Genomic DNA, 16,511 nt, shown 5'->3' with positions numbered 1-16,511 from the left:
GTTCCAGAGAAATCGCTGGCGTTACCTGCGTGTCCTCCAGAAAGTTGTAAGCCATTCGCGTCGCGCATACATGCCATCAGATTACACAAGATTCGGTGACAAAGATAGCGGATAGAACCATCGATAACATTCCAGAAACATCCGTTACATGCAGGCGCGTCCCGCGCTGAGCGATAACATTTGTTGGACGGTGAAAAGCGCTCACCCGAAAAAGGTAAGTCAATGTGTCAATATTTTCATGGGCTAAAGACACCACTTTCTTCATTTTTTTTCAAGAAAATTAATCTGAGCCTATTCGCTTACTTATGGCGTATGTAGGCATCAGCACGTGCGCAGTGAGTGATGTATATGCAAAGAACGAGCACTTTCGAGATAACTTACTTTCTTTCGTTGCGGCGATATTTCCATCTGTTATAGACTTACCATTTTTCACAGCCAAACTGTATACCTACATCGTGCAAGGAAATTTTTGTGTCGTTGTTGGCGCAGTAAGCAAAAACTCCCCATTCGTGGGCCGATCTCGGAGATAGTGAAATGCCGGGTCGACCCGCGGCGGAGGTGAAGCAGGCTTTAAGTACTCCCCATACGCGGGCCGATCCCGAAGTTAGTGAAATGCCCGGTCGACCCGCGGCGGAGGTGAAGCAGGCGTTAAGCACTTCCCATTTTTACTCCCCATACGTGGGCCGATCCCGAAGATGGTGCAATGCCGGGCCGACCGTCGGCGGAGGTGCGCTTCGCCATTAGGGGGCCCACACACACACAGCTTCGCTGGTCATCCTTCTTTACAGAGTGGAAGGGTACCGAGTTTTTTTTCGAGAGAGAATCAATCTCGGCCTGGTTAGTTTATTTATCGCGTTTTGACATGCAGTGGCGCGGGTTTATCAGCGATGAGGACCGAATGGTTTTGACTGCATTGGAAGGGTCCATAAATCATGAGGTCTGGGTAGTTTTGCCATCTATGGGGAAGGGGGGGGAGGGGTCCATCAGCGATGAGATCCTGGCGGTGTTCCTATGCTTTGGGGGGGGGGATATGCGTTGGGGGAGAATGGGGATATACGTTGGGGATATGCGTTGGGGGTATGCGTTGGGGGTATGCGTTGGGGGTTTTGACATGAATGGGGGGGAGGGGCATTAGCGATGAGTTCCAGGCAGTTCTGAGATGGAAAGGTGGGGGGGGGGGGTCCATCAACAGGTCCGGGCGGTATTGATATGCGTTGGGGGAGGGCGGGAGTCCATCAGGGATGAGGTCAGATCGGTTTTGACATGAATGGTGGGTATTAGCGATGAGTTTCAGGCAGTTCTGAGATGCAAGGGGAGAGGGGTCCATCAGCAGGACCAGGCGGTTTTGATATGCGTTGGGGGAGGGGGAGGAGTCCATCAGGGATGAGGTCAGATCAGTTTTGGCATGAATGGGCGGCATTAGCGATGAGTTCCAGACAGTTTTGAGATGCAATGCGGGGTCCATCAGCGGGTCCGAGCGGTTTTGACATGCGTGGTGGGAGGAGGGGGGGGGGGGGTAAGGTTCCATCAGCGATGCGGTCCGGGCAGTTACAATGTTGCCAATTGCGGGGTCCACTTGTATTGCCTCCAAGGGTCTAGGCGGAAACGTACTAAGTCTCTGCTTGTCCGAGATCAACAAAAATGAATAATCACAGCACTTTTTGTACGACCCGTCCAAAATGCGCGGCCAGTTCAAATCTGTGCCGGCTGCAGACATGAAAAAGAAGACTTATGATGTCATTTTTGGTGGCACTTCGATTAAACTTTTTCGCGTTGGAATTAGCTTGTGCTGCTCTTGTCGCAAGTTTTGAAATGGTCGTAATAAAAGCTATACTATTCTAACGTTCGTGACTAACTATTTGTGGCGCTCTCGGGGAAATGACTTCCCATAATGTAATTACTGGCTCGAGGGCTATCCAATACAGTAATAAAAGCAGGACAAACATTTTCTGTCAGCGCCCTCTTAAGCCGGACCATCAAGCCTGGAATTCAGGTTGATCTCCCCCATGTGCGTTCTTCCGGTTGCACGATTCTAAGCGCCTGCCGCCTTTGCTCGCAGCTAGGCGACTCTCCGAATCGCGCGTACCGGGTCGATCGCATTCCTTTACCCGTACGTGGACCCACGTCGAAGAAACCGCGAGTGCGAGGCGTGGCATTCCTTCGTACACCGCGCACGAGCGTGCGACACACCGCGAACGCATCGATTTCTCGCGGAAGTGGCGCGAACGGGAAGGCAGATCGACTTGTAGCACTTCGATTGCTGCCGCCGATGGATCGACCGGGCGTCTTTTCGGGCCTCCCGACATACTTTTGCAAACACTCGCTTCGCGCCCGCGCGTCCTAGCAACAGCATCGACATGTGCGCTCTTGTCGACTGGCAAAAACGGGCGCCCTCTTCACGATCGTCCAACGGCGCGACACACATTCTACGAACAGCTCTCTCTGGGCCCGGAAACACCTCTGCGCGAACGCCATGGGTCGCCGAAGAAAGCCATGAGGGAACGTAACTGCTTGGCTTCGTTTGCAACAGTACGTTTCTACACATTGCTCGTTTTTGGCGTTTCATTTTTCCTCGAACGCGCAGCGCGAATATGAGCGGAAGTGTGCACAGATTGAGAGGCTGTGCATACATCGTCCGACGCTCGCTGCGACTTCGCTGAAGAGTCCGCACGTGTGCAACAAGTGCTTGGAGCCTGTTGCTGCTGCAGTCGTGTACGTACGTGGGCGCTTCTTCTTTGTCGATTCGCTTGTCACTGCATCTAACTCTCAGAAATGCGCTTCCCAAAAGGCACTGCACAAGCTACCAGAGGCCGTTCCGAAACTGGGTTACTTGCATGCGTTAAAAAGTGTACGTGTTTACTACTCTACATCGGTATCGCGCTATAGCTTTAGTTCCACACCGTGCAGCCAGTTGTTTGTCTCGCGTCAGATGCGCCTGGCCAATTAGATCCGCGTCGGTGTAAACATTCTCTTTTTCTCGTTGGACGCTTAATAGAAGACACCAGGAAGGAGAGAACTTTTGGCCTATTGTTACCGTGAACTATAATATAAGGTTCTAGTGCACTACAGCCTATGCCCCAAATCGAGCGTCCACAATCCTTGTAAAGCAACGGACGATAAATGAGTTGACGTTAACCTTAATATGAGGTGAAAAGTCAAAGTAGAAATGTATAACAATAACGAACCGCGTCGTCACTGCAGCAGTTCACGGCTGATGGCATTGCCTCAACCACTCATGGAATCTGGTTTTGGTGGTTGCGACAGAGGCTCAACGCTCCTGCCTTCAAATCCGAGTGCGTCTGGTGAGGTGATCCGACCGCCGCCTATACGGCCGAGTCTTCGCGTCGCTCTCTCCTACATCGCTGTCATCTTCTTGCACGCATCTGTGGTTATTCTGTAAGTGTCCATCTATAGCGGACTGTCCATTTCGGCCACCGCTGAGTGGCTGGAGCTAAACCAGCGCGAAGGAAACTATAGTTGTGGGCGCCCGTTTCTTTCTCGCTGGTACCCCAGCCCAGTCAATCGGTCCTTCAGCAACAGCCGAAATGGACATGTCTGCTAAGTGGTCATTTACACAATACAGCGGTCGGTTCGTATTACCGAATGTGAATAACCATTCTTTCTAAGCACCGCGGCTAGATGTAGGAAGTCTCGTACGCACGCCCAAGGCTCCCTACACTGTAAGCTAACTTGCATCCTTATAAGGGTGCACAATTAAGGGTGTAAATCGATCTATACCTGCAACTCTCACACCCGTAAATTAGGTATAAGGGCGTGACATATCGACACATTTACACCCTTATGCAACCTTGAGGGTGTAATTTAGTTTGGAGTGTAGCTAGATGCTGAAGGCAGCGCGTCCATGCATGCACGTGGAGGAACTAACCACCTCTCATTTCTTGTATAAAAACCGCTTTTTTACTTCTCCAAACATCTATAGGAAGGTGTAACATCGTATCGGTTGGCATGTTGATGCAACATCCTCGATTTTCACGTCAACTCGTGGTGGTTTAAGTCGTCTGCGAACGTAAAACGCGGTTTAAGTCGGAAGCCCCTCTACGCTGATCGGCGGAAACGTCTGTGGTGGGATTTGGGTGGAATTAGTGTGAAGCTTAAAGGTGACGGCAAGAGTAGACACCCTATACCCCACATCCACAGAGTTCCGCATGCATTCGACTTTGGATCCGGCATTAATTTATTACGTAATCGCTTCTGTGTAACGTTGAAAAACGTTTGAGGGCATACGCGCACTATAACGTATGCAAGTATTCTCACGAAGACACACAAAAGGATTAAAGGAAGCAAACGACCAAACTGTCAGCATTGGAGACCTTACCTGGGGCAAAAAGAAAAAAGAAAGAAAGATGTCCCAAATCTACTGAAATACCGTGAAATTCGTGGCGTCACAGTAATATCCATCATGGGCTCCGCAGTTGGGGCGCGCAATTAAAAAAAAAGAAGAAGGAGAAACGGGAAAGCTTAGTCTTCGTTTTTTCTCCCGAAGATCGACCAGACAAGTGCAGACATAAGGAATTGAAAAGCCGAATACTCCACCGGCCTAAATTCGATGCTTTTGTTTTCTTTGAGCAGTCATGAATACTTACTTGGCCGTCAACGGTCAAGTAAGTTGCCGTGATCTCCGTCAAGACTCGTATACCCAGTTGTCTTGGGGGGCGTAAGGGGAAAAAAAGATATGCACACTTGTGTGACAACGCATGTTATTGGCTACGAGCGTCACAGAAATGGGTGGGCTGCAGTCATTCGTTTTCCTATTTTCTTGACGGCCGTTACGTAAGGCTAGTAATAGGTATATAACGCTAATAACAGCGTTACTATTAGGCCGAATAAGACGGCGATTTTTGCGTGGCACTAAGAGTTGTTAGAAAAGTATTGTGACATAACGGTCATGCGCATAACCGCGAAAAAGCACGTGACGTTGCACGTGTACGTTGCAACTTGCCAGCCCTGAAATCTCCCATAGAGATTCACACTGCAGTAGATGCAGCAATAGATATAACGAAGTACTGGATATAACGAAATCATTCTGGCTCCCCTTCAACTTCGTTATAACGGGGTTTTACTGCACCAATGGGACATACAATAAAACAGCGCGAATAACTGCGTATAATAAGTTTTACACCGCAGGGGCGCGCATAGTGGGGTACGCATAAGCTTGCTATTTTAAACGTTGTTGTAGATGAACATTTATTTATTTATTTATTGCAAGCAAGTGTAAGAAGTCTGACGCATAGGCAACGTTTATGAGCCGAACAAGCCCAAATACACCGAGAAGCGGACTGGGGACGATTGCCTTGTTTGGCGAGCTTTTTCCATATAGCTTTCGAAGGTGTTGCAACTTCGTGGCAAAACTGGAGTGGTATGTTATTAGTTAACTGCAATCAGCAATCACACATCAATCACTCGCAATGATGCGTCACCGCGTACATTTTCTTATACTTGTCACATTGATTGCAACAACAGTTTTGCCACCTGTAACACAAGGAACAGACGAGGAGGCGAGACGCTGGTTTATAGGTCGATCGATCGGCGCGGCGGGTGAAAGCGATTATGTTCGCCTGCAGCGTGAAATGAATGCGTAACTATTTAGTGGAACCTTGCCGTCGCCAAACAACACACTCCACTATATATATATATATATATATATATATATATATATATATATATATATATATATATATATATATATATATATATATATTTCAGAGAAGTGCAGGCCACGTAGAGAAGCAAAAAAAATTAAACATCTAATTTCGATGTTTCGGCCGGGGTCCGGCCTTCATCAAGAAGCGCCGAAGCGTCAAAATTAAATGTCTTTGCCTTCATACGTGCGCCTGAAATTCTTTTAATTTCTTTAACACGAATTTGAAGAACTACTTTCTTCATGTATATATCTATATGCATGCTCAGATAGAATTATTTCCTAATTTTCGGAAATGAAAAGCTTTGAGGGAACGCTGCAATGAAATCGTAAATTAATTAGACCCTGAAGAAAGGATACAAGATTGCACAGGTACTGAGTCGATCCGAATAGTTCAGGCCATGCATACTGTGGTTGCGGACAAACAGCTGTCCGGCATGAGAGCGAGTGAAAGAAACCGTGTTCATATTCACATGGTCGCCGCTGCCCCCTCCTCCCCCCCTTCCTTACAAGAGCGTCGATGAAAACACCTTCTCAGAACTGGCGGTAAAAAGAAAAAAAAAAGCTAGACTACGAAATGGCCGGCGTACTGCCACACGCTAGAAAGGCACCGGAGCCTCGTTGTTTGTCCCCGCGCTGTTTGATTTCGAGAGCCGTGCTGCGTGCATTTCTCGGAACAAAGTGGCCGCGAAGTTGGGGGAAGTCCCCCGTTGCCATGGGAACCAGCGACGCGGTTACGCAATTAACGTGCCGCGTCGCGACGACTGACGGACGCATGGCCGTGCAGCTCCACCACCACACCCGCGGACATCGACCATGGGCTGCGGGGCGGCCAAGGCGGCGCCGAAAGCCGAGGCACCGCCCGCACAGCCGCCACAGCCCGCGCAGCCCGCACCCCCAGAGAAGCCCCGTGCGGTCGCCTTCGACGTTCCCCTGGGCGACTCGCCGCCGGCAGCGCCACCCGAGCGCTTTCAGGTGAGCTGCACAACGCACTTCTGCTTTGCACAAAAAAAGGCGTCGTCCAGTGAAAACACTACCGCAATTCCAGTGCAGTGTCTTCCTTTGCGCCCGAAGCAGTTCGCCTGGTGCGCTAATTAAAACCCCGATTAATAAATCGGGCGCTACACATAAACTTTTCAACGCTGGCTCGTCATTGACGGCCCCCTTCACGTATATACCCGCCCACTTTCATTCCCTGGTGACCTCCGGGGGCGATGATGATGTGATAACAGAACTGCTTGTTGGCCTAGTTGGTGCTTGCTAAAAGACAAGTTATTTGCAGCAAGTTAAAACACACAAAAGGAAGACTTTGTGTGTTGTCTTTATGTGTCTTCCTTTTGTGTGTGTTTTAACTTACGGCAAATAACATGATGATGTGATGATAGCATTGTTGCCCTGCCCTTTGTAACAGGCGATCGACAGATGAAATTCTGGATATTGCAAGGTAGCTGTGCTTCTAAATCACTCGGGGAGATTATGGGTGCAGCTGACCATGCAGAGAGCTCGGTCCAATTCAACCGTGCTGTATTTGAATCTTCGTTTGCATTTCTCTACTGCCTCCTATAGTGCCGTTGCTCTCGCGGCTCCCGAAAAACCAGCGCTGCATCAGGCAAGGCAGCAAGGGTGTAGACCTGTCCCGCCCGGCCACGCCGTGCCACCGGGAGGGGTGGACTACCGATAGCTTGGCTGCAGAGCGGGCCGGAATATCAATGCTATAGGCGTGTATTTTGCTCATATCGGGGTACATGTAACAGCATTCCAAGTCTGGCTGCACATATAGGAGGCTGCTTCCCTCCGAGTTCTCGTATAGCGGTTCACTTTCAAATTATTGCTTGACCTTGCGCTTATAGAAACTCGAAGCGGGTTTCATGGCTGCTGTCACTTTCCAATTTTTTCTGTTCGACCCTTTTTATGTGATCGACACCTGCACTTTGTTTTTCCTATACCGTCGCGGTGGTTTCGTCAGGCGGCTTTGCGGCACACCGTGTATATAGCGAGATGCTTCGTTCGCAATGCCATCTTATGTTTGTGCATTTCGGGTGGAGATATTTGGACACCTTTATACGTACGTTCGGCGTCCGTCCTGTATGTCTTGCTCAGCCTTTGTTCTTACGCAAGCTTTGAGACTGCTTTTAGCGCTTCGAAAGAGGGCCAGTCGACGTCTCCTTGTACTCGTATATACCACCTCTCTAGGTATACGTATATATACCCACCATGAACTTGCAGTCCCGCACTGCCGGCTTCCTTCTGTCGGGCTTCTAGTGATTGGCGTGTCACAGACGCTGATGGGCGTCACAAACATAAGCTGCCGCCGTAACTGTCTTCCACAGTTCCCCCCTTTCCACGCTGACCTCAAATCTGTTGAAAGTCCATGAGGAATTCCCTGGAGCCGAGAAAGGCGCGCTTTAAAATGTATCGTATACGAAGATATCTTCAGGGTCAACTCGGCCTCGTGTACTGTTGAGCGCCTGCAGTTCGGCGATGCAGGCAGCATCCCTACCAGATACCTATATAGCCATGGTTGCCTCGGAGCGAGTGAACTTCGGCGCTGTACATTAAGCGTATCCGTCTTGGTTCACCAGAGTGCACGGCGACTTAGCATAGCATAAATGTAGGCCGAGGACCCGTGCTTCCTCTGAACAATATCCATGAGCAGCTGGGAGGTTTTCGCTTTGTCGGCCAGGAGCACGATGCCACCGACACAGAAGGTGGGAGACGTGGGCAGACGGCTTATTGATCCCAGTAGCCGAGGTCAAAACCCATGTCTATTTCCGCCAACTTCGCCTCTATGCCAGCGACAGAGCACGAAAAGCAGAGGTGAGGGCATCCCCGGAGCAGCGCCCTTTGGATATTTTACTCGCGGTGTCATCCTACCTTTCCAGTGAACTACCGCTTCGCTGTTGCTGTACAGTGATTCCAGGATTTTCTGTATACACCACAGGGTATACACTGCTCATTTCTGCACTGCCCGCGGCAGGTGATGCTCCACTGAGCATTTACTGGTACTGGAAATTGGCACTGATATGCTTGTTGACGTGGCGGAGGCATTATTCTTTTGCACACACACAACCAGTGCCTGGGTCCCGCAGGAGAGCCTGGGACTGTGTTGCAAGCTGCTGGGTTCCATCGCGCACAGCGCCAGAACGTTTTGTAGCCAGAGGACTTCTTCCCCGTTTCTCTTCCACGCATTCTGTGTCGTATGAGAGGTAGCATATTTATAGTGCTCTGATTTTGCGCTGGAATGTTTTGCCCCTCTTGGCACTGTGCGGGGATATCAATCCTTTGGAAGTATACAGGGAGATTGCTCCCCTTCTGCTGCGGAACAGCCCGCCCTGACCGAGACAGGCGCGACAAGGGATTACGTCACCGGACCCTCTTCTTGAAGCGTTTTATAAGCTCCGAAGCAAGCACCGCTGTGGCGCTTGCGTACGCTTATACTCTCGTAACGGCTTTATGCGCACAAGATGGTCTGAAACGTGACAGTATAACCATTATACCGTTGTATTTGGTACCGTTGCTCAGTTCACCGTGGTACTTTGCGGCGTGTCGGGCGAGTCAAGACCGCTGACCGGGAACTGAGTATGGCGGAAAACGAAACACTCGAGCCAACCGGGTGTCGTGTTTCAATTATTCCAGTGTGCGCCTAATTAGAACCAGTGTGAATGTGCACGAGATGATGGAGAAAAGGCAGGATGAACGCTACACCTCAACTAAAATGTTTACAGCGCGAATGCGATCTCCACGCAGATATGCAAAACAGCACAGAATTTCGCACGTGGCGAGCGCAAAATAAAGTTCAGTCGACGAACGTCACCGCGGCGCACAGACGCAGCCGTCACGCAAATCTCTCGAAATAACCGTGCTCCTTCCTGGACGATACTACTGAACGTGCGCTGATACAACTAACGTTCCTTCCCCTGTGCAAATCTTCAAACATTTCCCTACAGAATTGCCCGGAAAACTTGCCCGCGCGGTTTTGTATGTCTCTCCGTACAGTTCACTTTTTTCTGCGCAGTAAAAATTTCAATTGAAATGCAACGTTCGCCCCGCCTTTCCCGCCCCTTGTTCCTTCGCGCCAGTCCTATAAGGCGCGTACTGAATCCAAGCACCACTTGAACAATTAATTGTGCTAATATTGCCCACTAACTTCGATGGCAAGTTTGGCTACTGCTTAACATCCCTGCCTTTCCTCTTCATCTCTCTTTGGCTACTGAAGAGTCCGCTATTCCAAAATCAAAGCTAAAGAAGAAGAGTAAGAAGCATTAACACGTGTGTGTGTGTATATATATATATATATATATAATCAAATCCTTCCACTAAAATCCACATCATGACATAAAGTTGTAAAATATAGCTATCACGCGTAATGTATGGTCAGCGCGTCACCTGTGATTAGGGGGCTACTCATGGTGAAACGTCGATGTGATGGCGCATATAAGTCATGAATACTCACTAATGTGAGAAAAAAAAAGTCACCGCGGCATTAAATTGAACACAAAATCCTGTCGACGGCAATGCGTTTAGCATGGTATCAATATAGCGGCACAACGTATGTTGCCACCGTCGAAACAAGTCAGTGACTCAATTTAGTTGGCGAGAGCTAGGTTCTTTGAAGAGCGGCACACACCTCGAGCATTCATGGTGCAGCTCGCTGAAGCGTTGGTGTGAAAGAGGTTCACTGAAAAGCGGCACATCCCCAAAGGCCCAGGTAATCGGGAAAACGGCTAGGGACATAGATACACAGACAGCCCCCGTAAAGTGCGTGAAGTACCCAAACCATGCTAGTGCATTAATTAAGTCGCAGTTTCGCCCGGTAGGCGAAGCACTGATTGCGATAGCGAATTATTAGAAAGCTATACAAAGTAAGGATTGTAGCTTTATCAGGCGTATAAACTTAATCGTAAACATTCCTTTGCTAACTAAATTAACAAGCATGGTGTCACGCGCACATAGGCAAACATGAACACATCTCACTCGACGACAGCGGACACTCGCTATCAAAACTTCGGCGTGAGAAAGAGCGGCAGCAGCAGCGAGGGAATTGACCTTCGTACTGCCTCTTGCTTCAACGCGAACTAAGCGGCGAGAACACAGTGCACACGAAGCTATCAGCCCTCGGCACGCATAGACTCGACCCATCGCATGTCGCTTTCAAGATGGCGCCCGCGCTCAGCTGCGCCATGCGCCGCCGCCGCCGGAGTAGAACGCACCCGTCCCCGCGTTCCTACCTCGCGCGCGAGAGATCCAGCCACCATCCTTGGCTCAGCCTCGCACTTACAGCATACGGCGAGCGGGCCACGATGTTATCGCACTTGGACTTTATGCGGAACATCACGGCGATGCCGATAATGCACCTGGGTGTACACGTAATTGCTCTCGAAATAGCAGAAAATTGCACCAGTGCACACGAAATGTCACTGACGCGAAACAGTCATCACAATGTCACATTTGACGTTAGCAACACTAATATTTTTTTCACTATAAATGTACTCGTGAAAAATTGCCTGTTGTGTAGCCCACATTGCTGCCGGTGACGGATGCATGCTTCGCAGAGGCGACCTGCCGACTGTCCCACGGTGACCGCCGAGGCGCTGCGTCAGAAGCAGGCCAAGGCCGAGCAGAGGCGTCAGGAGGTAAGCACCACGGTGACAGTTTCCTTCAGTTGTACGTAAAGGAAGGCCTGTTGTCTTCTTTGGCTTCAAGCTGAGTCGCCACGAGTGAAAGACATAGCTGGCTCAAAACCATGCATTGGAATCAAACTAGCGGCACTAGCCATTGAGATTTTTTCTGAGACTCTAACCAAAGCCTTCTGGTGGGAGCATTACCCTTGAACGGTGGCAGAATAAATACACTATCATTGTCAATTTACCAATCAATTTACCAACAGTCTGCCATTGGTCATATCTCCTTGGGCGATCCAACTTCCACTTTCGAAAAAAAAAAAAATTAAATCAGCAGCCCCCTAAGCTGCCAATTTTATTGAACATGTCTATTTTCATTACTAAACGAAACGAAGAACTCGTTTCAGAATTTCATGCTTCAACTTAAGACAATGATGCTTAGATACTTGGGAGGCCTAAAGGGAAGAACAATTCACAGGCAGAAACTAGACCATGAAGTCACTCACGTATGCAAGAAGGTGGTAAATGGACCGATTTTCATTGCCACTTGCAGGTGTTAGAAGAGCGGGTCCGAAACTCAAAGATGTTCTCCGACAAGGCGCTGCCTGTGGTGGTGACGTCAAACGACGCCTAGCAGTAGTCATGGCACTACAAGCACCACGCTGGGTTCCCTGCCAGGTGCAAGTTCCCAAGCAGGGCATGCTGCTGACGTCGCATCGAGACGAGTCCAGAGGAGTGGCAATTCTTTGCTCGCGCGATTCACGCTGGATGAGACGCGCTTCTTGTGTCTGCAGGCCCGCAGTATGACACTGGAAGCAGCGCAAGTTCTCCAAGTTGTGCACACATGAACGCGGTTACGCTCACCTTCTATCATACATGGCATCCTTCACATTGTTGCTTGTCACACGACACTCGGAGAAGAATGCATGGAATTAAAAACACCACAACACCCTTTCAGGCTTTCCACACATACCCTTTTGGTAAGAGCCCTTTGTACTATCATATAAGTCACAAGTTTCATAAGTCGATGGTGCAGTGTCTGCATGAAACAGTATTATAACGACATCATGCCGCGTGGCAACCCAGGTCGGGGAAAAATGAAAAGGAAAATGTTGTTTTCGTTGATGTTTGTTATCAAAAAATGCCGCTGAGCAGAAACAAAAAAAAATATCGCCCCAATCCGACGCACTGTTGGAATCTGTGTAAGAAGCATTGTTTTGTGCCACACTCATGCTAAATGTGTCGTTATTTATCGTTTTACTGGCGCAAATGACCGTTTTAATGGTCTCAAAGTGCTAAGCTGCCACGCAATGTGGTCGTTTCTTTTGTTTTCAACAAGTTTTGCCACACACAAGAAGTTGGGAGAGAGAGAGAGAAAATCAGCTCTCTATTGAAATGCGGGTAGTTCTACCAGCGTATATGCATGTAGGCACCTACAGAAAGGAGGATGAGGAGGGTGGGAAAAGAAATAAAAAGCAAGATAATATACGATCGAAGTACGTACAGGTAAGACAAACGTGATGGTTTTGATGTAAACAGGTAGCTTAGAACTTTTCAGTTGAGCCACTGTCTTGACGGAAATTGAGAAAGTAAAGTTTAAAGCTTGACATTGCTTTGAAGAAGAAGGCATACGAACTAATGCAGTGTACAGGGACACTAATGTCGCCCTGTGATTCTCTATAACAGCGTTACACAAGCCAAAATTATTTTAGTATATAGCGCTTTTAGAAGTGTTCCTGCAGAACTAATGTAGTATACAGGAACACTAATGTCACCCTGTGATTTTTTTTGTAACAGCGTTACACGAGGCGAAATTATTTTAGTATACAGCGCTTTTAGAAGAGTTCATGCGTTTCTAAGCGTCAATGCACATTTCAATCGTCTCAAAGCGCTATTGCTGCCACGAGCAAAGAGTGGTAAAGATGAGAATTATGCATGGACTTTAAACGGACATTAAAGGACTCGCCTTTGGTCGTCCTTGGCAACAGATTTCTCCCAGTTGAAAAACAAGAGAGGGTAGCGCAACCTTCCGAGCTCGTTATGTGGTCTACATTGCAACAGAAAATCGCACTGCGATGCGTGCGTCTGCACCATTCTTTTTTTTTTTTTTTTTGCTCCAATCCCAGCATGTGCAAGTCCGACTCTTACTTCTTCGAATCCATATGTTCATTTGTATACATGCACAACGAAATACATGCACACAACGAGGTGTACCTGAAGAGCCTTCTACAAATGAAGAAAATAAAACCTGCAACGCTCAAACTAGGCTATATATGCAGTTTGTTTTTATCTCTGTATTTGTTCCATTCATGTGTCGCTATAGAAACAGCTCAACATAAGCCACAAAGAAAATAGAGCATACGAGGACTACTATGGTTACAGCACTATAGGCCGGTGTGCCTGGGGACCCTGGCTTACATACCACTAAACACATTTTTTTATTTTACTTATTTATTCATCTATTAATTTTTTGGACATCAGCTTGCACTGAATCCCTGTTCAGCCTACTTGGCAAGAACCCGAACGATCACCAAACCTCGGAAAGGGATTTGGCAGTCAGTCGGCACTGGCAGGCAATGTAAACCAGACTAAAATAGGAAAAAAAAAGATGCAGCTCCCATGCAGTGCGAGGATCAATGTTACGCGAGCTATATTGCAGGTAGCTGGCTATCCTATATAGCATCATTACGGGTTTCAGCAAAGTGATTCTTACAATATGGTGTGAGGCAACGATGTTCGTATATGGCCTCCTTGGTGTAAGGCAAGCAAATTGTGACAAAGGCACGACGACGACAATGTCGATGGCATGACGACTGATTTATCGTACCTAACAACCTTTTCCCTTACATCACCGGCCAACCACAGAGGCGGTACAATGTCTCATAGCGTCTCGAAGCCCTAGCTGCCACGACGATAGGACTGGGGAAAAGTGGGCCGATCGCAAAGGTGGGAGGGGTGAGTGCCACACTCTGCTGGCTGGGAGGAGCAGCTTCCCCCCAAACTTGTGAGCTTTCGTCACGGGTGGCCACGTGGGAGAAGGACATTGCAACGTTTCGGCACTCACTAAAGGTTATACCGTCTATGCTGCTACTTAAAACCCATCCGTGTCCCCTTTTGTGACCACCAGGTTTGGCACGTGAATGGAGGGGCATTACTGCTACCGATTTCGCGGCTCGATGTGAGGGCCGCGCTTATACTGCTGCTATCTCCCTAATGCCACGCAATGCAAGGTAATATAAACTATATCGTAAAAACTTGCAACTTTAAGGGCTTATCTTCTCCGCAAACGATAATCTTCATCTATTCCTTGCGCTCTCTTCCTTCAGTTAGCGCTGCGCGCCCAGTGATTTCCTTTCGAGACTTGGGAGCGCTATGCCACGCTGAAACGCACATATCATACGCGACCTAAGAGATACAGGCAGCAAAGTGTTAAAGAAGTGAAGCGCAAGCAAGACAGATGAGATGACTGTTTGGGGACAAGATATGAGCCCTGATAAGCGCAACCCAGAACTGAGAACCAGATGGAAGCGCCCCTCTATTGTCCACCACTGATTGCCCTCTGCACTGCGACTCTGCGACTAAACGGAAACTCCATCGAAGAGCCGTCCTCCCTTCCCCAAAATGCGCAGTGCGACTTTAGAGAGTTTCAGATTAGGGGACGCAAGCGGCTTGCGTATGCAAGAACTAGGGGCCATGGTAGTGTGCATGTATAGACCCCTACGTCTGGGTCTGCGCAAGCGCAGTTCCGTCGCCCCAAGTTTTTGCGTACACAAGCCGCTTGCGTCCCCTAACCTAAAGCTGTCTACTGAGTGGCCGTCACCCTCGCAGCACTGGACGGAGTTGGTTTTTCCGATCGCCAATGTACTGGTACTGTACTAGAATATTAATATCCTAGTATACTATAGTACAGTGTATTAGGATATCAGTATTCCAGCACACTGTACTCGTACGAACAATAACAGTCAGTTTTCAGGGGCATCTCATTTTCGTCACGGCCATTAACGCTGCGAGGCCTGACCAGAAACTGCTTCGCCGGCAACAAAGGTGCAGTTTGGCCCCGAGTAGGCGAAAATCTCGGCCTCGCCAACGAAGGTGGCAACCTGAACGGTGGCAACTTCGTTCATGGCTGCCATGTTTGCGACAATGCGTGCCCGGACCCCATTTGAAATATCTGACAACATACTGCATGGCGTTTGAAATTTCGGCACCACTGTTATAGGTCGCTTTCTTCTTCTTTTCTTTTTTTTTTTGACGACTGACTGGCGCACTCCTAATCCTGCCCCTGTGCTTGCCCTGTCATGAGGAGGCAGCAACACTAGTACCAGCGTCTTGTGAAGCCATATTTAAAATAAAGTGTGGAATCTTACTGCCCTAAAGCAACTGTGTTTAGCGTCAGTGCTTCCGCAAAGGTTATCACAGAAATGGAACCTTTATAAAACAGTATTTTTTTTTCATTTCATGAATCTGCCAACAGTATGCAAGAACGTTTATTTTTTTGTCTCTAGATGTTACTACTGGCACACCTGTTGCTGCAGTGTCACCAATGATGTCATGAGAAATGGCCCTTTGAGCTGTCTGCTGCAGTTTCAGTACTGGCATATTTTTCTTTTTTTGCTTAAAGTTATTGTGTTTTGATGTAAACTGAGCTACCTTGCATGCGACAAGAAGTGCAGGGAAATGTAGAGCGAACATCTCCCCGATAAAAAAATGAAAAAAAAAAAAGAGTCCTTCACAGATGTACGTCAATCTGAAAATTCATACATCAAAGACAGTGAAGCGAAGCTCTGTAAGCGAGTTATCACGCCCTTGGGAAATACAAGGATGGTGTTTGCTGGATCACGGCCTCGCTCGAACGCAGCAGCAGTTGCTGGTCATGGCTGGCTGTTTTTAGTGAAGGTTCCCATGCAGGCTATGCCAACTGGTGCCAACTTTAACCACCACAGTTGTAAAAACACCTAGCCGACCTCCAACATAGAGGCAGTGTAACGTGACGCGAGATTAAAAAATTCAGAATTGCTGGATAAAAATACCGTGCACATGAGTTGTTTCTATTTGAACGAGATATGCAGTAGGTAACCTTTATTTTATGATCACTAATCATTGTGTTTCAAAGCGAATGCGGACCTTCTACGTGTGTCGCATTGCATTTACATTTGTTATCAACCATGCCGGCATTCGTCGAATGAAAACTGTTGCGGAACTCTCCACAACAGTTTCACTGTAAAAGAAGA

At 48.3% G+C, this 16,511-nt stretch overlaps 1 protein-coding gene across 1 annotated transcript; it reads left to right on the top strand.

Annotated features, from left to right (window-relative positions):
• The first annotated feature begins 2,448 nt into the window (after nucleotides 1-2,448).
• LOC142588184 (uncharacterized) lies at nucleotides 2,449-13,639 on the top strand. The gene is made up of 4 exons (XM_075699700.1): nucleotides 2,449-2,529; nucleotides 6,447-6,634; nucleotides 11,212-11,292; nucleotides 11,834-13,639. The coding sequence occupies exons 2-4, from the start codon at nucleotides 6,476-6,478 to the stop codon at nucleotides 11,912-11,914; spliced, it is 321 nt and encodes a 106-aa protein (XP_075555815.1). The 5' UTR covers nucleotides 2,449-2,529; nucleotides 6,447-6,475; the 3' UTR covers nucleotides 11,915-13,639.
• The last annotated feature ends 2,872 nt before the right edge of the window (nucleotides 13,640-16,511 follow it).

The sequence above is a fragment of the Dermacentor variabilis genome, chromosome 7 (assembly GCF_050947875.1).
Source record: "Dermacentor variabilis isolate Ectoservices chromosome 7, ASM5094787v1, whole genome shotgun sequence".
In the NCBI taxonomy this organism is placed as follows: Eukaryota; Metazoa; Arthropoda; class Arachnida; order Ixodida; family Ixodidae; genus Dermacentor; species Dermacentor variabilis.
This window is presented reverse-complemented; position numbering and strand designations above follow the sequence as displayed.